Source organism: Lepisosteus platostomus, chromosome 3 (assembly GCF_059453375.1).
Source record: "Lepisosteus platostomus isolate fLepPlt1 chromosome 3, fLepPlt1.hap1, whole genome shotgun sequence".
Classification (NCBI taxonomy): Eukaryota; Metazoa; Chordata; class Actinopteri; order Semionotiformes; family Lepisosteidae; genus Lepisosteus; species Lepisosteus platostomus.
This window is the reverse complement of record NC_142613.1, coordinates 17,221,964-17,247,705: the sequence shown is the minus strand read 5'-3', so window position 1 is coordinate 17,247,705 and position 25,742 is coordinate 17,221,964. Positions and strand designations below refer to the sequence as shown.

Here is a 25,742-nt window from a genome sequence, read left to right as displayed (position 1 = left end):
TGAAGCCAATCATTAAGAATTGAAATGTTTACCATACCACCCTGCCACTCTCTCTAGATCAGGCTATCCCACCAAACTGAGTAGATGGGAAAGGAGGATTAGGAATGCAATTGTGAGGTCAAAAGTGGCTTTAAAGAGCTACAGAGGTCAATGGCATAGATGGAAGAAAATGTGCATGACCCAGTTATTCCACAAAGCTAGCCCATATGGCAGAGTGGGAAAACCATTTCAAGTTCTGCATGGCATTTAAGTGATATTATAATAGAAAAAGGTTTCATGGTAAAAAATAATAACTTTTGGCATAAATGCAAAGAATGACATCTGAAGCAAAAATCCAACACAGTGTATGGTGGTGGCAGCATTAATGTTACAATCCTGTTTCCCATTAGGACGAAATGAGTAGCTTGGCAAGACTGATGGAGCAAAGAAATAGTAAAGAAAAACCTGCATAAGCTAACAAAATGGAACATCATTGGAAAGAGTTGAATACTTTTGCACGGCACTGCATGTATAGTATTGCACTGTTGCTGTTTCTGTTCACTATTCTCCTTATTTTTGTATCATCAGAAAATTTACGAAGTTTGTCAACTATACCAGATTCTAAATCCTTGATATGATCAAAAAGTACGATGGGCCAAAATTCACAGTGGTACACTACTACTTCCAGTTACCTGATTTGAGGTTATGTCTCTTAAGATGAGATGCTGTTAACTGTTTGTTAACCGGTTTTTAATCCATGTGCATGCATTATCTTGGATTTCTCTGAATTTGAGTACTTACTTTCTATGGAGAAGCTTATTGTGATGGAGCAAGCAGATGCCTGGTCAGAGCCTTCTCCTTCTGGAGAGTAAATTGGTCACACATGCGTTTATTGACTGGTTTGTCTCCTGTGGAATGTGGAATTCCACAGGCAGGAAATGGCCCTGTGCATAATTGGATATTTCTCAGGAGTAGCAGAAGTCAGTATATTAGCAGTCTTGTAGAAGACAGGGGATTTTGTCTAAGTTCCTGCAGTTCAGGGAGTCAGGAGAAGAATGAACTGTACACTGTTTAGATAGCACGCAAGTGTTTATGCAACTCCTGTGCTTTAACATCAGCAGGCAGCCAGCAGTCCTAACTCCAGTTTACGTATGAAAGGTTAGAAAGAGATAATGAAGATTTACAAAAATTTTGTTATGGATTGGTTTTAGAAAAGAAAGATGAATCCAGAGTGAACTTAACATTTGTTTATCTTTATGTATTTCTTGATTGTGTTAATTCACCAGAGTCTCTGTAGAGTCGTGGATTAGTGCTATTATTTCCAACTATATTTTTACCTGCAAAATTATTTACTGATGAACTTGTTTAGGATTTTTAAACCTTGTTTAGGTTTTGTTAAACAATGTTATTGAGCATTTTAATTGAATGTGGTCCATTTTCTTTTACACACATTATTTCCTTTGTAGCTGACTTTAATAAAATTACAAACCCTAATTTCAGATTAAAGCTTTAAAGGTTTATTCATCACATTATTCATCACAGGCTACCATATAATGGTATTACATTTTTTTGCAGTGGTTCTATCATATCTATTCTCTTAATTATATAATTGTTTAAAAAATCAGACACTAAGATAATCTTATCTAGTAGAGACTATTAGAGTTAAACTGTCAGTTCTTATATCCCCCATGAAAATATCCCAGTTTGTTTATGGAAAAATGAAAAACTCTCTGTAATACAATGATACAGTACTTACAGTACACCCACACCTACATTACATACTGTAGTTTAGAACACACACTAATTATTAAGTCCCTATTTTTTATTTGACCTATATATTTTCTAAACTAGCAGCACCCTTTTGTTTCAGTTTTCTAGGTTTTATGATATTTAGTTACACATTATAGCCCTGCCTCAAAAACCCTTCTATCATGCCTATTTTTCCAAAAAATATGTAAACATTATTTTGTTCATAATCATCACCTTACTCTAGCTTTGTTTCAGTTATAACTATAATGGCATAGTTATTGTAACTGCAAAAGACTTATGTTCTTGTATTATATTCCTTATTTTAGAAGCACTGAGATATACTGAATGCATTCAGGAATGCAGATTTTAAGTTTACTCTTAGTGCCTCTTTGGGCTTTCCTTATCCCACCAGAATCAACTTGGAGTAAGCTCCTTGACCTTCCAATTCCTAGTTTAAATACTTTTCAACTATGCTAAGCCTCCTGGTGTCTCTTGGTGCCTCTCAAGATAAAGTGCAGCCCATCCTGATCCCTTTTGTTACAAAATTATCTCCAATGCCTCATAAACCTAAATTTAATCATATCTATATTTCAAATTTACCAGCTAAATCCTTAGAGAAGTCTTGGGGGTCGACGATTTAACTTTTTCATCAGTATCTAATTTGTTCCAGCATGTACTGTACCATCACAGCTGGATCCACCGAGGCTCTGGCAAGGACCCTGTACACTCAATCAGGGAGGTCTGTAACCTGAGCACAAGGCAATACACCACAAAAGACTCCTTGTCACTTGTAAACAGCACACTATCCACACCTTTATTTCCCGAATCCTCCACTATCTTTCCTAATATCTTTAATTTAATAATACTCAATTTAGTTCATTCCTTAATGCTCAATTTACTGTAATCAATTAAATAAAAGTAATATTGTATTAAATGAGTAACATTAAAATACTGAGCAAGATTGTGCAACTGTACACAACCTACAAAAACAACCCAAAACTCCAAATACAAAAAAATGTAAAGAAGTTTAAAATTATATACAAAGTGAATTGTGAAAAGATGTAACAGAACACTTAAGTAAATTTAACTGTTTTTCTACCCTCTGTTTTCCAACCCCTGCTCCATATCCAATTATTAGGAAATATTGCTTATATGTTTGAATTTAAAGTAATTAAATGTTTACAGTAGATCACACAATTTTTCAAATCTATCCTAGAAATGCAATGAAATAAATCCATTCAGATTTGAAGACTATGAAGATCACATTTGAAATGACCTTACAAGAAAGTGCATTAAAAGCACATCAAACAGACACTTAATTCAACATCTTAGATCTCAAAGCCTGCTCAGACAGCTATTGTGTAGCTGAAATAGCCTGTCTTGTGCATACCCCTTTGAAATAAGTCAGGGGAGGAGTATATTCTAAAGACTATGGAAAATGAGACAACTACCTGGCAACTGTCTTTGGGAAGTGTTACTTACTTCAGATGACATTTTCACAGCAATAATTCCACAAAGTAATAAGACTGGAAGAAGAATGGGTTGATTGTATTGTCTCCTTTTTTATTTTATATATTTTTAAAATATAGCTTGAAAAGCATTTCATTTGGTTTAGAATAACGCTGCTTAACTAACAATCAGATCTTTAGGCTTTATTATAATTGAATAGATAAACATAATAATAAAACCCCATGTAACAAAAATAAGAAATAATAATTCATACTATAGCACTGATAAGACAATGTGTTTTAAAGGGGAACTGCAGTTCCTTGTTCCTTTAATTTGTTGCCTCATTCTGAATGGCAGAACATAGTGCTGCACGTACCTGGTAATTTGGTTTGTTTTGTTATGTACAGTAAATTGGACAGGATTTCTCAGTTGTACAAAAACTGTAAATTAATCAACCTCGCCCAAATGTTTTACTGTTTAGGAATATCTTTCAACTTCTGTGTAATTTGTAAAGAATTTGTAGTGGTTGTGTGTAATATTGATTTGTAATAATAATAATAATAATAATTGCTTACACTTATATAGCGCTTTTCTGGACACTCCACTCAAAGCGCTTTACAGGTAATGGGGATTCCCCTCCACCACCACCAATGTGCAGCATCCACCTGGATGATGCAACGGCAGCCATAGTGCGCCAGAACGCTCACCACACATCAGCTATCAGTAGGGAGGAGAGCAGAGTAATGTAGCCAATTCATAGATGGGGATTATTAGGAGGCCATGATTGGTAAGGGCCAATGGGAAATTTGGCCAGGACGCCAGGATTACACCCCTACTCTTTTCGAGAAACGCCCTGGGATTTTTAATGACCACAGAGAGTCAGGACCTCGGTTTTACATCTCATCCGAAGGACGGCACCTGTTTACAGTATAGTGTCCCCGTCACTATACTGGGGCATTAGGACCCACATAGACCGCAGGGTGAGCGCCCCCTGCCGGCTCCACTAACACCTCTTCCAGCAGCAACCTTAGTTTCTCCCAGGAGGTCTCCCATGCAGGTACTGACCAGGCTCACACCTGCTTAGCTTCAGTGGGTTCCCAGTTGTGAGTTGCAGGGTAATATGGCTGCTGGCATTGTAAACCCTGGACTCATGGGAACTTACTGTAACCTGTCTGTAAAGGTAAACTCCTAGCCTCTTAACTTATACATGGAGGCTTAGAACAAGAAGAACTTAGTGTTGCATAAGAAAGCATAATCACATTTACAACTGAGACATTATCTAAGAATAAAAAGGTGGGGTTTGGGGATAAGAATAGTAGAAAGTTATAACCTAAAAAGAAATATTTGTCACAGATTAAAACGATTTTCTTTACCAAAACGAATAATGAGGAACCGACAATATGTCATTAATTGCCAGTTAGTAAAAAACATCTTGCCACAGATGTAAGACGGATTTATTTTACAAAACAAGCTGGCCTTTATTTAACTCATTTTTGAAAATGATAATGTTGTATTCATTTCAAATGTATTGCATGTCACTCGGGCTTCATGAAACATAATAGCCCATCAACAGCAATTACAATGGTAATTTGCATGAAGGAAAAAAAGAAGATATGTTCCAAGACAGGAAAGGGTCTGTCTGTCTTTCACAACCGTCACTCTCACAGCCACAGTCCGTGCTCAGACTGCTGGCACAGCTCTTTTATTTTCACTCTATTGGCTACAAGAACACATTTGAAAGCACAACACACTGTGGACTTGGCACATGTACTGCCATGCTTACTGTACTCTCCTTTCAACACATCTGATGAAATATACAATGTTTAAGTTGATTTGCCATGAACTGGAAAATCAATATATTCTAAAGTATAGAGCACAATTCTGCATATTCTAACAAAAAAGAAGGAGTCATTGGCCATTCAAAACAACTTGTTTTAGCTTTTCTGTTTTTTAAGAGTTCAGTACAAAAACCTGCCAAATGCCATCAACACATGGTGGTCACTTCACAAAAGTGATTTTTCAGATTCTCTAATACTCCTTGTTACTCTGTTGTAAATGTCTTAAACAATGGCTTCAGTTTGTTTGAGTAACTAATTTGAGTCTATATTATTAAAAGATGTTTCACGGACATATTGACTAAATGACATACTGTTTGCTCTATGAAAACATTATACCTGTAGCTTAGTGACTGGATCCATGCCCTCCAAAAACCTCTCCACAACTTTTACCTTCCAAAATGCAGTCTGTTGTCCAAACCTTTATCATGACAATGTCATTCAGCTAGGGTTACCAAATAGTAGACAAAAGTCCTTGTTATTATGGTATATGGACTCATTGTGACAGCTCTTACACTGAAAACTCTATAGACCTGAGACAAAAGCAGATTTTTTAAAATGTATGCCATGTTTGTGTCAATATCCTCAGTGTAGTACAGTAAAGAATACACATAAAACAGCAGTCACTAGTCTTATTAAACGATTCAGTCATAGCCAAATTTAAAAATAAATGTAAGAATAACTTTAAGGGCACTAATAGGATTATAAACTACACAGAGAGATCAAGAAAAGCAACCACATTTTAATTGTTTTCCTTGATACATGTAAAAGCTTTGCTTTCTATCTGTATGGACACAGGGGGAATAGATTATTTATTGCTTATATTGAGTCACACTGAGACTGACTGTTATCGTTTAAATAAGGCAAAATGTTTTCTTTTCAGTAATTTGCTATATTATCACATTTTACAATGCCTTTGGTGAATCCTGCTGACATATGAAATATAACTGTCTGAAAGTTGGTATTAATGCATAACCAAGAATGTGCTTCTCTTTTCACTGTCCCTATCCAGCTGAGGCTGATGAACAGCCAATTTTCCTTTATCACATTAACACAGCCATGAGAGAAACACATTTGTTCTACTCAAGTACACTAAAGATACTATTACCAATCTAACATATACATGTTTTATATCAGCAGGATTTCTCCCAGTATGAGCAAGGCAACAATATATTAACACCAGCATGACAGTTTATTTAAGAAAAGAAAATTGTCTCTTGTGGAAGAAGAGAAGTTGGAAATGTATGGGCAAAGCTGCATGTCAGTAGTTTAATAAAGGCAATAATTCTTCACAGACTTTTCTTTAAGCAGGTAACATATCTATAGAAATTCTTTTATGATATGACTGAAATGAAATGGAATCATTTCTGCTAACAAGCTGGGATGCAGCATGCTTTTAAGTGCCTTTTCCCCCTTTATACAGCTATTGCAGGTTAGCAAAAAATATTAACCCTCATTAAAACAAGTGCCTTTCCCATAACAATTTCAAGGTCTGCACAAGTCTTTCTAAAGCTCTAAGATGATTAAAACATTGCAGGAAAATTTACAAGTGCAAAAAGTCCTAATGGATTTAATTGCCATTAATGCTATTAATCAACTACACAGGCTGGTGGAAAGGTTAAATGGAGCACCATTCTGCTCAACTGTTGAAATTAGTACTTCTTCATTTAAAATGCTACTCTTCACCCAAAACCCCAAGAACACATATATACACTATCAAAGTACAGTACTTTGTCATGGAAAAGTCTGTCTTAAGAAGTAACACAAAAGCAAATTGATACATCAGAACAATGGAAGGTATTTAATAAATGAATCTGAAGAGAACTATGCTTTGTGAGATACTGAAGAAGACCTGCAACTACATTGACAACAGGAAAATCCCAAGTAATAATACATCATAAGAGATGTGAGGAATTTAACTAATGTGTAACTGGTAAACCAGATGGTACAGTTTATGTTTATAAATTCAAAAAATTCAAAATTGGTCATGAGAAAATATAATTATATTGTTAAGTATTAGATTATACTACTTTTACCAATATTTACTATACATAGCATTTAAGCATTCTGTTCACCACTCAGAGATCAGTTTTATATCAGTCCAGTTAAGCTATATTTGCTGAACTTCTTTATTTTAAGTGGGATGTACACCTCACTATTTTTGTGTAAGCAATGCCAAAATATAGAAATAAAATAGTAAGCTAAGAGGTGAATGGTGAAACTAAAAGACCAGGTCAGTATATCAGACATTAAAACATCAATTTTCTCTGAATAATATGAATAATATGAAACTGAATAAGCACGAGTGCCATGAAAGACCATCTTCTTACAAGCCAAAGATCCAGCAATTCAGGTCTACTCATTAAGGACAGAAACCTAACAGGTAATTTGAGCACTGAGGAGGCTGGAGGTAAATTAAGGAAAAATTGGCATCATTTTTAGAGGAAACATTGTGGTACTGTATGTAGGGTCTTTTTGGTGCTGTAATCACAATTACCTCTCAAACAACTGTCTGAGTCTGATTACATTAAGGTTGGCCCACCTTTGAGGGGATGAGCAAAGGTAGCTTTTTCTTTTTAGACAATACTTCAGGTGTCTTATATTAGATTGTAATTAGTGTAAATAAACAGATGTTTGTATCTTTCTGTTCATTACTTTGAAACTATGCCACATCAAGAACAAAGAAACCAAGCTTCTGTGACCAAGCTAGGAATCACTGATTAAAGTGAGAAGAGCTAGTATCTTTTATATATCTACTTGTTAGGCAAGCAGGTGTCATGACTAATATTTAAAGTTTTAATGTGGTTTGATCCTTTTGTCTGATTTACATTACACCAATGTTTTTACAATATATATATATATTTTTTATTCTAGGACAATATGATGCTCAAAACCAGGAAAAGCAATATAAATAAAAATATAGACAGATCTAGGCTAATATTTTATTTAAAAAAACACGTTCTATTTGTAACACAGTTTATGTATGATATATAATCATTATGCATATATCTGTTAATAATTTCTTTAAGTCAGATTTTCTGACTATTAAATAAAAATGCACTGGAAATTATAATGTCTTTCCTAAGATGTATAGTATTGAACTAACCAACAATCCAGTGATACAAATAGCACTTAAGCAATATCTGACAAATCTAATTTCTTATTTTGAATTTTAGAACTTAGAATCATTTTGCCCAATGCATACTGAATATTTGTAGCATATTATCTGTGTTGTCAGTTACAAGAAAAACATTGCAATATTGCAATACTCAATTATTAGTACTTTAGCTCAAATTTACTTTGATTAAAAACAGCTAAGCTAAGCCAGTGACAAATGTTCTATCTAGAAAAATAATTCAGTAGTTAGAAGCCCATCCACTTTCAGCTTTGGGGATGGACAGACAATTTTTCAGAACTAGCTCCCTAGTAACTTTCAAGCATAATAAAGACACTTAATATTAGGAAAATACTGTAGAACTAAATAGAAGAACTGTGGACAGCTAAACTATGTCTGTGCACTATGACCTGGAGCAGTGACACACTATTTGCTGGCTATATAATGAATTTGGTCTGTCTAACCTGCACTTGTAATTCTGGGATACCTAGCTGTAAGCAACACTCTAGTCAAGTACCATTAGTCAACCTCATCTGAAAGACGTCATTTACAGTGAAATTCTTTATATAATGTTCTGGCTATTACCAGTTTCAGCTCACAACTGAATGTTGCTTCCATTGATTTCTGTAAAAAACAAACTGATTTCCTGGACTTTAATTTGAAAACATTTTTACAAAATTTGCCAATCCTCATCATGTATTAATGTAAATTTAATTCAATATTGATGTGGCATTGATGTGCCACACAATAAATGCTTCATCTAGATAAATTTAACAACAATAAAAAATAGTTTAGCATTATATTCTATTATACAGTACTTTGTAACGATCCATTTGCCATTATAAGACAGTAACTTTAGACATTTATTCAAAATTATTATAAAATCTATGATTTCTTTTCAGGCCAATTGCAGTCTCTACTTCTGCTGAGTAAGTATACCAATTGGCCCACTTCTCCTATGAACAGGGCAGCTCCTCACCGTTTTTTATCTTTGTGAAGAGCATGTCCGTGTAATCGGTACATAATTCTCCATAGGAGCCATAAAACAAATGGATTTGCAGATAAAATCATGTCAGAGGTTTTATTGGCAACTACCATCAGGATAATGAGAGTAAAATCTCATACCAAATCAGAAAAAAACAAATCAGTAACTATGGAATTAGGAGTTTCTAGAAGAAATGAGGATAATCAAATACAATTTGGTGAAAAAAAAAACAATTTTTGTACAATAAAAATACACCTTTTAGCAGAGCTGTTAATTTCTTTAAAAGTACAGTTTCTCAGCTGAGATTTAGAACTCTGAGTGGTTATCAAACTTTTGAATTTATGCTGAATTTGCCCGTCCCTCCCCTTATGAGAGAAACAAAGCAAATTAAGAACTAACTAGTCATTTAGACACTTATTCACAACATAGTAAAAAAAATAAAATATTTCTATTCTAGATGCATTATTCTGTGCTATACTATTACACTATTTACACTAATGGTAAGGCAAACAGTGAAGGTTTTGTCAAACAAGGTTGAGACCTGCTCTCACATTTCCCCCCTCCTGGAGTTTCTCAATGGGTAGCAATAAAGAAAGTCTAAAGTAATGTTTTAGTATCTACTTTCTTTTTGCATTGCTTAGCATGATACTACAGCGCTACAAAAGAATACAGATGTGATGACACATACCAGGAATTAATGTCTTTCTTCTGGGACAGTCACTTCAGTGATTGGTGGCAAATTTCTAGTGTGAATTTCTGTCCCAGATAGTAGTAACTGAGTGAGTCTATTGCCCACTTAATTGCTAGACATTTTTTTTTTACACAGTTGAATACTTCTGTTCCCTTGGGAAAATTGTCCAGCTGATATAGAGGACTGGCCACAGATCGTTGGATTTACCCTGGATTAATACTATTCCAAGATGAACTCCAGAAGCATCTGTCTTCATCACAAAGGGCCTGTCAAAATCAGGACCCTGCAGTAGTGGTTCACTGCACAGAGCTTCTCTGAGTTGTCGAAAAGCTTCTCCACATTTCATAGACTACCTAATCTTATTTGGGTATTATTTTTTGGTAAGCCCAGTTAATGGTGCTTCCTTCTTCTAATGTCTGGAATGAAATGTTTGTACCAGTCAATTAGAGCCAGGAAGAACTATACTTGTCTTTGGTCTGAGGTACTGGACAGCTTTTAAATGCATCTACATTTTCATCTAATGAAGCATTGTAATTCTGAGATGATATCCTAAAGAAGTGGTTTCCATTTTTGCCTAAGAACACGTTTTGGAATTTAATATTAGACCAGCTTGATGTAACATTTTCATGACTATTTTAATGTGTTCCAAGGGTACTTTCCAAGTTTTATTGAAATTATGAATGTCTTCCAGAAAAAAAGCACAAAGCCTTTCCAAGCCACATGGTACCTGATCCATTATGCTTTGAAAAGTATCAAGGGCACCTTGCAGTACAAAAGGCATTTCAATGAACTCGTAATGCCCTGCTTGTATGCTGAAAGCTGTGATCTTCCTTGTTTCAAAAGACAATGAATTTACCTTTGACTTCTCCATTAGATCACTGATATTACAAGACATTAGATGTAGGTCACACTTAGAAGAGACATTTAATTTTCAGAAGTCCTCACAGACCCTCTTGAGAACCTCAAGCTTTTTTGACTCAAGAACAATGGAGTTATTCCACATACTAGTGAACTCTTTAAAAAAAAACATGAATCCTCAATTTCCCAACATCAAACAAAATTAAAGCTGTAACAACAGAAGCAATTTAACAGGAAACCAGTGGAAAACTGATCCAGTTTCTCTGAGATGCGTGTGATATTTAATCTCCTGGGTGAAACCATTTTTTTTTCATGAAACACTTCAGGAGTAAAATACTTCAAAGGTTTTTTTTTGTTACCATACATAAAATCAACCTGTTTATCATTGGGTTTGGCTGTCTTAGACCCACCACCTTTATTTAAACTCATGCTAACTAGCAACAGCACAGCAGCTTGATCACTGGGGGTTGAGTATAGGTCTTTGGTCCTCAATGAGCCACTAAGAAATGTCTCTACATGGGTTACAACTCAGGCCACAGAAGAATCATGCTTCTCGAATCCAAATGCACACTTTGGGACTTATTATCCAGAGGAACTAACACAAAATGATTAGTTCTTTTATCTTCCCCTTACTGTATAAAGTTGCTCCCAGTTCTTATATAGCCGATTCAATCATATACTGTATACAATTTCTGTGGAATCTCCCTTTGGCTGCATAGCCAAAGGCTTGTCCAAGTCCATTGGGTCTACCACATCTATGGTCTATCTTCAAAGTCTGTCAAAATCAAATCCTTCTGACTGAGCAATTAGTTGGCTGAAATCAAAGGTCTTCTCCAGCACATCATTTTCCCAGCCATGTCCTGTGTAGACAGATTCATGTTTGTCACTGTTCACGTCAGCTAGCTCTCTGTGGACATCACAGTGACCTCAGATGTAGTAGATGTAGTACTCTTCCTCTGTCTAGAAAATTCTACTTGTCTCTTCTAGAAGGTTATAAGTTCAACCTTCCACATCGGGGCTGAGCTCCAGTTTTTTTTTTTTTTACCCAGCTGCCTGTGCTTGTGGCTAGCTCTGTAGGTGGTTACATGTATGTTCTTGTTTCTGGATACTCTGAGGTTTGTGGACAACACCTTTGACACATTCCTACAGAGGTTTCACAAGGTCGAGGGGACTTCCCAGTAGTTAATTGTCTACTAAATGAGCCACTTTCACTAAAGTACTCCCATTGCATCAGTCTTCCACAGCAGCTTATCCATGCATTCTAATATGGTGTATAAAATTCCATCTAGCGTCCCTCCCTTTTTTCCATAGGCATCCTCTTTTTATCGGCATTTTATACCTGAATATTCTGACTTCTGTCTAGTCACTCCTGGAAAGTAAGATGCTTACTTGATTACTTACATATTGTCCTACAGATTGTACTACCCTTTTAAAAATAATATTTTAAGGTATCAATTTCATGTATTTGTTCTGGGCAGAATTAAATTATATGCAAGTTATTTAAAAATTGTTGGTTTTAACAATCGCAGAACCAAATTATTTAATGAAAAAATACTGTTTTGAAGTTGCAAAGCCTACCTACCAATAAATAAGGTAAGGTGTTAACTTACTGAGTTTAGTGTTGGCCTGTGTGAAGATGTCTCTCTTTCTCACTGACTAAAAGTCATCTCTGTGTTAATTTTTATACTTGTGATATTGTTACAGACTTTAAATTAAATGAATTAAATTATGTTTTGTGCTTTTTTCATTCCGAAACAGTTTATGTATGGTAAAATGTGCATTCTAAATACTATAATACTGTAATACTAAATACTGTAATTGCATTTAAATTGGAACTGGGGACAGCAGTTCATGGTGAAAAAATAGCATTCGATAAGTAGGTTTCATCTGCATGAAGTGTCAATCCAGAGAATTTATTTTGCTCTCTGACAGTATCAAATATCTTTGTATTTTTTACATGTGTTGTCTCAGACTCAGAACCTGACCCTACCAAAAATGTAAACTTTTATTTGTATTGCAGACACAAAACATATACCTCTGTACCTGCTATACTTCTAATGAGAATAAATGACTCCACTCATCAGGCTACTATGCTCTTGAAACATTCTATTAGTTAGAATATATATTAATAAGCAAATTAGCTCAGAATTTTTAAATTTCTGACACTACTCCTTCTACACATATTAAGTAATTGCATGCACCAATCTCTTTCACCGGTGAAACTTTCTCAAAGCCAGATGGAGGGCCACACAATGCTTTTATGATAGAAATCATAACATTGCATTTGCACATTACTATCCTTGTACTGTCTAGCTTTTGTGATTCTTGAATAATTTTGCTTGGATTATGTCTCTCTCTATATATAATGTATATGTATTTTTTAACATAAACCTGATGTTGTTACTGTTGTTTATATATATGATTATCTCTGATGATACATTTATAGTTTAACAGCATTTGAAGCACATTTTAGGGTTCACATTGGTAAGTGTTCTAAGGTAAAATTGTTGTGAATTACATACATGACTCATTGTTATACTGTAGGTACTGTTGTGCATTAAATTAATACACGTGACCAAACCTCAGAAACCAATGATTCTGGCTAAGGGCTTAAAACCAGGTGACACAAAGATTTTCTGTCTACAATATGCTTTACACTTTACACTTTCCCAAAGCAGCAGCAGCAATTTGTAGGTCTGAAAAAAAAAAAACACTCAAGTTCAGCTTCACTAGAATAATGCAGGTATGATTTAGGGTGTGTTCATTATATTTTTTCTAAGCCATTAGGTAACATATATTCAACATTTTCTTTAATATTGTTATTCTATCCTTAAAGAAAAAAAACAGACAAGTCCTTAAATCAGAGTCTGCAGAGGATCTGAAGAAAAAAACACATTTGTGTTATAAATGAAATCGACAAGATTCCCTCCTGATAATATAAAGACTTATTAATGTGAGAGAGTCACATTAAATCAAAAGTATTTCAACCTTTACTTGAAAGAATGGTACGTTTTTAAACATTTATAAAGAAATTTTGCCTCGGCTAGCAAATGACTCATATCTGACATGTATTGATATGATAATGTTGATTTCAATAGGCACTCTAAGAGTGTCTCAGTCCCTTGAGGCTGATTCAATCATGGGTACCTCTCTGCATTTACATTTTGAACTTTCTCTCTGCAGCTCTTTTTTATGTCCTGGGATCTGCCAAAACTTGTCAACGGTACTGTGATATGACAGAGAGTAAAACAGAAGCATCTAAAAAATACAGAAACTTTAAAAGTAGCCGTGTTTCCTCTCATCTTCCAGGGTATTCATGACTTACTTGATCTCAATTATAATACATATCCTCCGAGAGTAAAATTACCAACAATGCCATACATTACAAACATTCTACAGCTGCTTCATTTCATTACTTATTGGCATCCCTATATTCAAGTAAGAAAGGGAAAGTGAAATATTTTCTCATCAGACTATAGGTCTTTTTTTCATGGATATTACTGTAATAACAATGGACAAGTAACTCCAGTTGGCTTTTCTTTCTAAACATTTATAAATGTAAACCATGTTCTCTTTTGTGTACAGTACATTCTTATTTTTTTGTTGGGGGGGTGTGAAATGACTAACAGGTAACATTTCTTGTCTGGGTGCTCAATCATTTCCCTCAGGCAGTCACTTTAAACAGCTGCACAAAAGATAGTTATCAACTACCACAGTTAGAGCAAAACTTGCTGAAAGAAGCAGGTGACATTCTGTAGCAAATAACTAGCAACCGATGGAAATAACCAGTCAGGTTCTACTGGGTATGATATATTTAATTTTAGCCAGTTTCCTTGGCCTTTTGCATGACACATGAGGACACAAGCATGTAGTCTACATATCTATGTGTAAAGTGGATATTTTAAATTTGAATCAAAACTCGAACACTCAAATTGAATAATTCTGTCAGTGAATTAAGTTTAAGATCAGTAAAAACAGTACTGAATGATCAAAATGCTATTTTTTTTATAAATTAAACTATAACTAGCTTTAAATGGACACAAACGACAAGAGAGATATTCCCAAAATTGTGCAAGCAAATCTCTACTGGCTCAACTTGAGAAAAACACCTCATATGACAAACTGTAAGACATGAACATTTAACCAATACAACTTTGTGAACAACTGGTACCTGTCCACAAAAATATTTATTATTTAATAAAATCTACATACATCCAATTTGGATGAGCATATATCATATAAACATAAGAATATATACACATTTTACCTTGTTATACTCAAAATGAATATTCTCCTGGGCTTTAAAATGCTTTTTCTGTCATATTTCTTACAAAGTACTTGTTTAGCAGGAAGATTGAAAAGTATGAATACCTTGGGCATTCTGAGTTGCTCAGCTAGTAAAGATGCTCACCCTAGTTTAGTGTGAGTTCAGTGATCACATTTTTTTATTCTGGGTCATGTGACTAGCTATCTGTGACCAGGAATCTCCAAGTGGAGGCGTACAATTGGCTTAGAGTATGTTCTGGTCAGCAGCTTACAGTGAACCCTGTGGCCTCCTGGGCATTTGCAGGCATGATATGCTGTTGGTGAGGAATGTGCCCCTTCTCCAATTGGAACTGCTCCTTTAGTCTGGGTTTGTGTTGCATATGACATGTTAAAGGGCATGTGGTTTTAACATTAGTAGTTTAAAAGAAAACAAAATAGGAGGAACATCGATAAAGAGATGTCAGGTCCACACAGACTATTTTAAGGGTTATTGTACATAACTGAAAAATAAAACATGAGATATGAGCTAACACCAAGATTCTCTTTTACTAATGTTCTAATTTGGTGACAAAAGAAACAAGTATAGGTCAAACAGCCTATAGTGATGAACTAATTTACAGCAGCTTACAAACATCCAGAGGTTTCATCCCAACATTACGCTACATACACTGGTAATTAAAAACAGAACAAATACTTTACAACATCCCTCCGTAAATGTTTATGAACTTACATTTCCAAATGTCCCCCACTCTGAAATTCAGTTGTCCAATCAGAGTGACACATTGAAGGTTCAGTGGTAGAATTCTCACCTGACATGCGGCAGGCCTGGGTTCATTTCCTGGCCAATGTACAAATTGTATTTTCTTTAACAAATTGCGCCTTGGGCATAATACTCTCTAATAATAAAATAAATATAATAAGTAATATGTATACTGCACTGACTTTTTATGAACTTTAAATATCACAGTATGTTAAACACTAAATTTATATTATAATTAATAATAATTCCTTATACTTTTCTGGACACTCCAGTCAAAGCACGTTACAGGATATGGGGACTCTCCTCCACCGCCACCAGTGTGTAGCATCCACCTGAATGATGCAACGGCAGCCATAGTGTGCCAGTACACTCATCACACATCAGCTATCAGTGATTTGTAATAGACAAAAAGTGTTTATGTTGTACAAGTGAAAAGGAGGACAACGTCTTTCTCCACCACTTTGTTATTTCAGATGCAAATGAACCCTGGTGGAGGAGGGTAGGGCAGCATGATTAAAATGCAGATTAACATGCCTGTGTGAAACATTACATCATAAAGTAGTTTTTTATTAACATATATTTGTTTGTTTTTTCCAGTTTATTCTGTAACTACCCTTTTCTTTACCAGTAGTAACATACTCTACATATGTTAACAGTAACACCTGCAATTTGCTTACACTCAGTCTGTCCCACAGAATGGTGGTGAGAGTGGGGCTGGAGTAAGTTGCAGTTATTGAAACCAGGGGTTTGCGACAACAATGGCAACCATACGGTATTCACAAAGTTTACCATTTTGTAAATTGTTTCTATACCATCAATGAATTTATTTTGTTACCATGATTTAAGAACCAATCTGAGAAATTAGGACTGTTGTTCCCCTTTAAGTGGATTTAAAGAAGCACATTAAATCGAGATACCATTTCACTAGCATCTTATGCACCACAAATTCCACCAATTGATCTTCTTTGGGCAGTGAAAGGCAAGCCGAATCATGCTGCAACACACCGCACCTTGCTTACAGCGGACATGAATTTTAACACGCATTCTCGTTGGCTGCATTTGTAATTCAAAGTAAACTGGAGTCACTGATTTATTCTCTAAAAACTAAATGTTAAGTGTCTCCAAATTCCTTTTATTTTGAGCAATTGACCACTCAATATTGCTTAGGGAAACGCTCAAATAATTGTTATACAGAAGATTTGAGTACCAGGAGATCAATGTTTCAGAAAAACAGAAGTACAGCTTCCAGAAGTGATCAACACATGAGAGAAACTCAAATAGCATCTGTGTGTGATCATTTAACTACTTATCTCTTTTTATGTGAGATGTGAAAATATTTCAGCCACAATTCAGAAAGTTCTTCTAAAAACACTACACTTAAGAATCCACCTACTACTAAGTTTAGACAATCATGTTCCAGGTTTCTGTGTATCATCATGTATTCATCTGATTTTCACCAATAACATCGGGTCAACTCAGTAGCAAGTGAATGTTTAGCACCTTTTTCACCACAATCTTTTTCACCTCAACTTGAGAACTGTTTGGGTTTACAGGTTGACAAGTTATTTTTATTTTGGGGAGATAAGAAATAAGACATGTACAGATGCAGCCATTCAAAGTGCGCGGTACAGACACGTACCGGAGGTAATTGGCTACGGTTTCGCGCATTGTGACGCAAGATGACGCGCGGTACCGCGGTACGTGATTGGTTGACCGACAGGGGCACTCGTGGTCCATTGGTCTGTCGTAGAAAGATTTACAGTAAACGTCTTTACTGTGCCCGTTGTAGTATTGAATATTCATATGGAATTTTACCAGTGAAGGGAAATCTTAGTACCTGAGCATAAAAAGAATAGGAGCATACTGTAATGCGTGTGAAGGCCATAAACGATATTAATTTTGGAACATAAACATACAGTATATGGCTGGTCTTGGTACTTTAAAGAAAACATACACACCAGTATTCCATTTCCCCCTAAACATTTTAAGCATCGAAGTCTTTAACTAAAGAGATACCGGAGTCAACAAGCATACTTTTAGAATTTGATTAAAAGGGAATATAATATGGAATCGCGTATCTAAAGAAATTAATAGCGATATAATTATATTCATGTACCGCAACACAAGAATAGTACACACTGTACATTGTCTGTCGATAATGTTTCTGTAGTGCTTTTTCAGCACTCTGCATGTGACCTTGCCGGTGGCGCTGTGGGTTAGGTTCCTGACTCCCATGTCACACGGTCTGTGATCGAATCTCACTGGAACTATGACCTTTTTTTTAACAAACATTTCTTTGAAAAAATGAAACGTTTCCCTTGGTCAGAGATTAAATAAAACCTCACTCGCAGCAAACAAATTTATATTTCTAAATATCACAACATGATTGAATTTAAGTCTTTTTAATAACAATGAATAGTCACCTATGCGTTACAAAATAAACATTTATATTGATTTGAATCGCGTTTTGATTTAAATCGTAAACATGTGTTTAAATATATGTGTTTAAAGGCGATATATAAAAGCGCTGATTCTTATGGAATGTGTTCCGCCGGGGATTCAAAAAATTTATTTTTTCTAATCGCGTATCTAAGGAAAATAGCAGTATAACTTTGTTCATGCACATCATTATATCTCATTTTGTATTTCTATAAAAAAAAATCGTTTGCCCAGCCACTATTGTTGTTATTGTTTTTATCCTGTAAAGCGCTTTGAGGAGCACAGCTTTCTCACCACTTAGATTACTTTTTGACACCATCCTTACACAAAGCAGAAACTGATTGTATTTTCCGATGACATACAAGTGCAAAGATTACAGATTTTAATTGTCTTTTTTCTGAACCAGGGAAAATCTGATCATGTTTCTCTATAACAATAATAAAAAACTTTATTTTACATATCACCTTTAAAAGTGGCATCTCAAAACAATACAGTAGATGTAAACCACAGATTACAAAGTAAATACCCAGACAAATGCAAACGCGTTTTTAATAAGATGTTTTTATTCATTCATAATCCGACGATCTCAGGAAGACTAATGGGGGTCTGGCTTTTTTTCTGGAAAACCATAACTCTGGTCTTGTCCAGATTGACTGTCAGCGCTCAGGTCTGACAGTGCTGCTCCAGCAGCGCCAGGTTCTGCGGCAGCCTCTGTTCTGTGGGCGACAGCAGGACCAGGTTGTCTGCAAAGAGCAGGAACTCGATTTCTGTAATTAATGCAGATCAGTAAATCAAGGGACAAAACAGTTATTGCGCCCGGCTCCTCAATGGGCTTTGACGTGCTAATGCGTTGGTTTAACATTCCGGGTTTGGCAATGTTTTTTATTATTGTTATAGAGAAACATGATCAGATTTTCCCCGGTTCAGAAAAAAAGATCTAAAGTACTGTACTGTATACTAGTTTGTCACTCTTCTCATCCCCTCTTTGCTAAATGGCTTTTGAATAGAGTCACATGAAGACAGAGGTGAAACAGCCCTACACAGCCCTGTCGCAGTACACGAATATAATTATATCTTATTAATTTCTTGAGATTTGCGATTCTTTTAATACAGTCTTTGCTGTGCTCTAGAGGATCCTTGTGATATTTCGAGCTCTGGTTGAATGATAAGTGTCGCAGTTTAAATAATTTTCGTAGTTAGAAATTATGGAACGCTCTGTTAAAAGCAAGGGAGTTTTTATGTCCGTTGCAATTTTTTTGCAACATGAATATAATAATATCGTTATTAATTTCTTTAGATACGCGATTCCATATTATATTCCCTTTTAATCAAATTCTAAAAGTATGCTTGTTGACTCCGGTATCACGTTAGTTAAAGACTTCAATGCTTAAAATGTTTAGAGAGAAATGGAATACTGGCGCTGAAATATGTGTGACGCAGTGGTGGCCTGACACGGTGAGGTGCCCTGGCGCCATATATTTCATGGATATTATGGAATATAATGGATGGATATCTTAGTTATCTTTCTAGTTCACAGGTTTGCATGCATAATTTAATTTTGAAAGCCACTGAGACATCAGGTACTACTGTTGTATTTATGAAAAAGAAACAAAACAAAAAACATACTAACAACTGTGCCATCCTACTCCTTAGTTAATACATTTTATTATTCATAAACAGTTAACATTGTTAGCAAAATATTTTGAATTATATTTAACCCTATTTTTTCTTTAGTTTTGTATTTAACTTATTATATGATAGTCAGACTTAATGTATATTTGAACAATGAAAATATATTTTTACAAGATTTTACATTAAGCACTTAAAATTAATATGGTTAATAATAGTAAACTGTAACATGCTGTAACAAGATCGGTTAAACTGCGAAGAAAATGCTTTCAGAGAAAATCTTTCAGGTGTGAAGAACATAGATCTCCAATGCAATTTCAACCAAACCTGTTCCCACACACCCTGCCCCCACTACCATTAGAATATACACAAACATTTTAGCGTTTCATTCTGAGCAGAAGACCCTCACACCTGAAGAGTGCTGGCTGTGACGAATTAAACCGGTTTTACAGGTTTCAATCACAGACCATGTGACATGGGACTCAGTAAACTACAGTAACACCGTATTTGATAACGCTATAAAAACGCTATAAAATAATGTGACTTGGCACAGAACAAGTTTACAGCACAGTACAAAAATAAATGCTGACCATGACTTTAGAAGCATAAATTGCCTTACACTCAATTTAAACACAAGCTGTCTTTAGCCCTCTAAGCTGGTTCATACAGAAATGTAGAGATCCAGGCTCAGAACACACAGCTTCATTAGCGAATACATATGCAGGACAATTAGAGAAGACGTTTTACAGAGGATGGATTTTTAGAAACATCCCATCAGACATCCCATCATATTCACAACGTGAAATCTAGAAAATAATATTACGTAACCAAAATCCGCAATATGGAAACAGAACCTGTGTAATTCTTGATAGATGATGTACTCGTAACATTTTTTCAAGACGAACTACAACATTTAAAAAATGACTTGTATGTACTTGATATCTCTAATCAATCCACGGGTCCCAGCACAAAACGAAAGTAAAACGCATACCGTTTCGCGCTTCTTATTAGTTGCTCAAAAGTAATTTGACCGTATGAAATGCATAATATAAACCTAGAAACATATACGTGAGCAGTACTTAAGCACTGTAGTATCGGTGTTAAGACATACCTCTCAAATACTGTAAATCAAGTTAAAAATATCTCAAGACCGATTCTGGTCGTAATGAAACCATGCAAGGGAGTTTTTATGTCCGTTGCAGTTCTTTTGCAACATGAATATAATTATATCGTTATTAATTTCTTGAGATACGCGATTCCATATTATATTCCCTTTTAATCAAATTCTAAAAGTATGCTTGTTGACTCCGGTATCACGTTAGTTAAAGACTTCGAAGCTTACAATGTTTAGGGAGAAATGGAATACTGGTGTGTATTTTTTTCTTTAAAGTACCGAGACCAGCCATATACTGTATGTTTATGTTAAGATTTCCCTTCAGTGGTAAAATTAGATATGAATATTCAATACTTAAACGGGCACAGTTAAGACATTAAATATACATATACATATTGTATACAGTACAGTTTGCATACGGTAATATGTTTATGTTACGCGATTAAAAAATAAATAAATAAAACTGGAAGGTCCAGCACCACCATTATGTTTACTGTATATGGTTGTTTTTGTTGGTTGGTTGTTATTATGGTTATTAATAATATGATCTATAGTTGAAATCTGAGCCTAAATAAAAAGAAAAAGCAAGTGATTAGGTTTATGAGCAATCTAATTACTTATTCGTTTAAAACGCTATATAAAATAAAGTTTATTATTAATTTGCTGGACAGAGCGGTGAACATTATTATGCATAAGACAAAGATAACGATCCTGATCAGTTTAGAAATCTGTGTACGCTGTAAGGTTTTTACTTCTTAAACTTTTAAAATACACGTTTTGAATAGAAAGAAATCCTCTTCCTGGTACAGTATGTATAGCAAACCAGCACGTCTTTTTTCTCCAATCAGAGGGGTGTCAGATAGTGTCAGCCAATCACCATTCTGCGTTGGGTAGCAACGGGTGACTGTTCTCAGGCGGAAGATGTAAACAGCTTAATGTTCGTGTTAAATAATTTTTTTAAATTCAATTTAACGGGCACAGTTAAGACATTAAATATACATATACATACTGTATACAGTACAGTTTGCATACGGTAATATGTTTATGTTACGCGATTAAAAAATAAATAAATAAAAATGAAAAGTCCAGCACCAGCTGGATTTGAACACACAACCTGCCAGCTGGTAGTCACGCACCTAGACCAGTAGGCTACAAGACAGCTTGCATGCACAGGCAGGCGAAACAGCCCTACACAGCCCTGCTGCAGTACACGGATGTAATCATACCGTTATTAAATTCTTGAGATACGCGATTCCATATTATATTCCCTTTTAATCAAATTCTAAAAGTATGCTTGTTGACTCCGGTATCACGTTAGTTAAAGACTTCGAAGCTTACAATGTTTAGGGAGAAATGGAATACTGGTGTGTATTTTTTTCTTTAAAGCACCAAGACCAGCTATATACTGTATGTTTACGTTCCAAAATTAATATCGTTTATGGCCTTCACACGCGTTACAGTATGCTCCTATTCTTTTTATGCTCAGCTACTAAGATTTCCCTTCAGTGGTAAAATTCAATATCTACAACGGGCACAGTAAAGACTTTTACAGTAAGTCTTTCTACGACAGACCAACGGACCACGAGTGCCCCTGTCGGTCAACCAATCACGCACCGCGGTACCCCGTGTCATCTTACCTGCGGTACGTGTCTGTACCGCACACTTTGAATGGCTGCATCTGTAGTGCTATAAGTAAAGTAAATATGCGCACAGGCAGTACTGGTTTTAGCTGCATCATAACATCATGCAAGCCAACACAGCAGAACACAAATAAGTTACACACATACTGTAGGTGAAAGAGAACGAGCGATTTGTATTTTTCTAATACAATTACATTTAAAACATTAAATAGTAATAATTCATTTTCAGTTATTAGAAAACAAACCCGAATCCGGGCCAAGCCTGAAGTTGTACAATACATGAAAAACTGACCTAAACCCAGCCCAAAACCCGATCCTTTGTCGGACTCCGTCGGGCTCAGGTCGGGTAGCAGAACTCTATTTAGACCTACCACAACGCTAAGTCTGACCTTACTTTAATGGAAACGTTTAGCTGGGAAGAAGCTTCTCTGTTTACTATACAGTACACTATACAAAATTATTCTTGTTTCACAGACTATTCCGAAGTAGACCAAAATATAGAAAAAACCATAAAAGTAGAATTAATGTAAATAGAAACAGTTAAGGTACAGTATATGTGATGTTAGGTATCTTAGAGCGTGTTCTTTACATGGTACCCAACAATACAACAGAGATTGTGCAACTATAGTTGCAAGTATCGGTCTAAAGATCTTCTGGAAAGTAAGATACACATTAGTGCCCGAAATCTATACACATTAGTGCCCGAAATCTCAGTGGACAAGAACAAAATAAGAAAAGAAAGACCTACAAAATGAGAAGAGGTCATTTGACTCCTTTTACTCACAGGACAGTTAAGTAGTTAAGTGAACCCAAAATGATATACAGTACAACCACTTCTTGAAGGAGCTCAGACCTCAAACCAGACTTCCAGACATGCACAGCTTTTCATGTAAATATGTTTGTTGTTGCCCATTCTGAAATAATTATTTTTTCTGAAGTAGTCCTCTTGATTTGATACTGTCTATAGGCATTAGGATTTTATATACATGGATTCAATCTCCTCTTGATTTCCTCTGAATTTGATATTTAAACTACAGAGGTTTTATTCCATGTACTGTATATAACAATCCTCTAAGACCAGGTCTAATTGTTGCTCTTCTTTCAGCTTTTTTCAAGGGTATAACATCCATGTTGTAGTATGGTGACAAACAATTAAGACTGAAGCATTCCGTTTGCTTTTGTATTGGTTTCCTGCACTATCTTGGTGTTTTGTATCTTTCTGTAATGTGTCATATGCTCTAATGTTATCCAATTTACTTGTTGCTTATTCAAGGAATTCTAACAAGTTCGTTCTAAATCCGTTATCTGTCTCTAAAATTGCCTCTGTACAGTAGTATTTTTCTACCTTTCTTTTAACTATAATTTTTATAATTACACCAGTATTATGCTATCATGTTGCTGATTCTAATTTCTTCTCAACACATATTTCCAGGAACTATTATAATAAATAATAATAAATGTTTAAAACTGAAGCTCCACACAGTGTTGCGAGAGTACCTGTACAGCCAAATGGATCCACTGACCAGGAGATGTACGTCCCAGCGTCTTTACTCTCACTGAATACTCCTTGTCATTTGGTACACCATAGTGCAACTGGATTTCTTCTTCTGAGATAGTCAGCATAAACACTAACATGCTGCTTACACTTTTTTCAATTATAGTCCTAGGAAGAAAAAATAGAATAATGCATATTAGGCCCACACAGTTACATGAAAATGATAAAAAAAGAGCAGTTCTACCACCACATTCATTCCAATGGGTACAGGCGGCTCAAAGCATTAATTTCACATTTACAGTGCCTTACAAATGTTTTCAGGCCTTTCAGTTTTTACAGCACATTTCGTGTCTTTAAAATTGCAGTGATATCACTTTGAAATAGCAATTAATATTTGTTATATACTGTACACTACCTACTGTACTTCATACATTCAAAGGTACTGTATACTCCAAACTGAGTAGCTAGGATAAGAGGAAACCAGTTATGGAATCCACTACAAGTCTAACGTTAACTTTAAAAGAAGTTACAAATTTCAGTGGCTGAGATTAAAGAAAATGTGCAGTGGTCAACAATATCCCTGTCACTCCACAAAAGGAGTTTGTAAGGAACCAATAAGAATGACTTCTCAAATGCCATATGGGGTTAACAATAAAGCACCTGGGTGGCACTGTACAGCAAACATGTGGCAAAAGGTTTTGTTGTCAGACAAGACAAAATTGGAACTTTTTGGTCTAAATCCAAAGCATTACATCTGATGCAAACCCAATATAGTGCATCGCTTACACAACACCATCCCTACTGTGAAGTATAATGATGGCAGCACTATGTTATAGCTGTGTTTCTCATCATCTGTGTTTCTCATCATCATGTAGCTGGGAAGCCTGTCAAGACTGATGGAAACACAGATGGAGCAAAGTGCTGGCAAATCTTTGAGGAAAACCTGCTCAAAACCTAAAACTGGGACAAAAATTCACCTTAAGCGGCAGTGGCTTAAAAGAAAGAAAATGTCCTTGAGTGACCCAGTCAAAGTTCTGACTTGAATCCTTTAGAGAATCTGTGAAAAGACTTGAAAACTACTGTCCATAGCAATCTCCAAACAACTTCAGAGAGCTTGAGCAAATCTGCCAAGAAGAATGTTCAAATATTGCACCAGGTTGGTGAGAAAAGGCGGTACAGACTTAATCAAAAAGACTTGTGGCTGTAATTACTTCCAAAGGTGCTTCCACTAAATACTAGAGGTCTGAATATTTATGCAATCAACTTATTTAACTTTCTTTTTAGCTTTTGATGACATTTACTGTATCTTATCTTACCTTTAGAATTCTTTAGTTTGAGCATTCAGGTTTTGAAGAAAATATTAAGTTTATTAGTGCATATGCATTCTTTTGTACTTTCACAAAATGGCACACGAAAGTGTCACTTGATGCAGTCCTGTTGCTGCATCTCTCTAGACCAATTAAGCCCAAGAAGCTTGCCTCAGAACTAAAAGTAAAAATTATTTTTGATACTGTGAAATAATTTAAATTCCATGATTGCTTGGCTTATATATATCCAGACTGTTGTCTTACCGTTGTTACAACCCCAAGTGTCTAGGGGTAAAGGGGTGTAACATTTAGGATAATTTTTGGATGCAGATGGGTTCTGGTGAGGGACTAGGAAGCATAATAACAAGGGTGGGTGCAAAAGTGATGATTTGAAGTTGAATAAGTGACTGGTATGAAATAAGAAAATAACA

General features: G+C 35.4%; 1 protein-coding gene across 1 annotated transcript in view; it reads right to left on the bottom strand.

Moving 5' to 3' along the window:
- Nucleotides 1-25,742, bottom strand: part of ush2a (Usher syndrome 2A (autosomal recessive, mild)) — a 427,426-nt gene that overhangs the window by 398,665 nt on the left and 3,019 nt on the right. Inside the window, exon 3 of the mRNA XM_088624763.1 lies at nucleotides 24,007-24,172. Within this exon, the coding sequence (XP_088480889.1) occupies nucleotides 24,007-24,172 (166 nt within the window). The remainder of the gene's footprint in view (nucleotides 1-24,006; nucleotides 24,173-25,742) is intronic.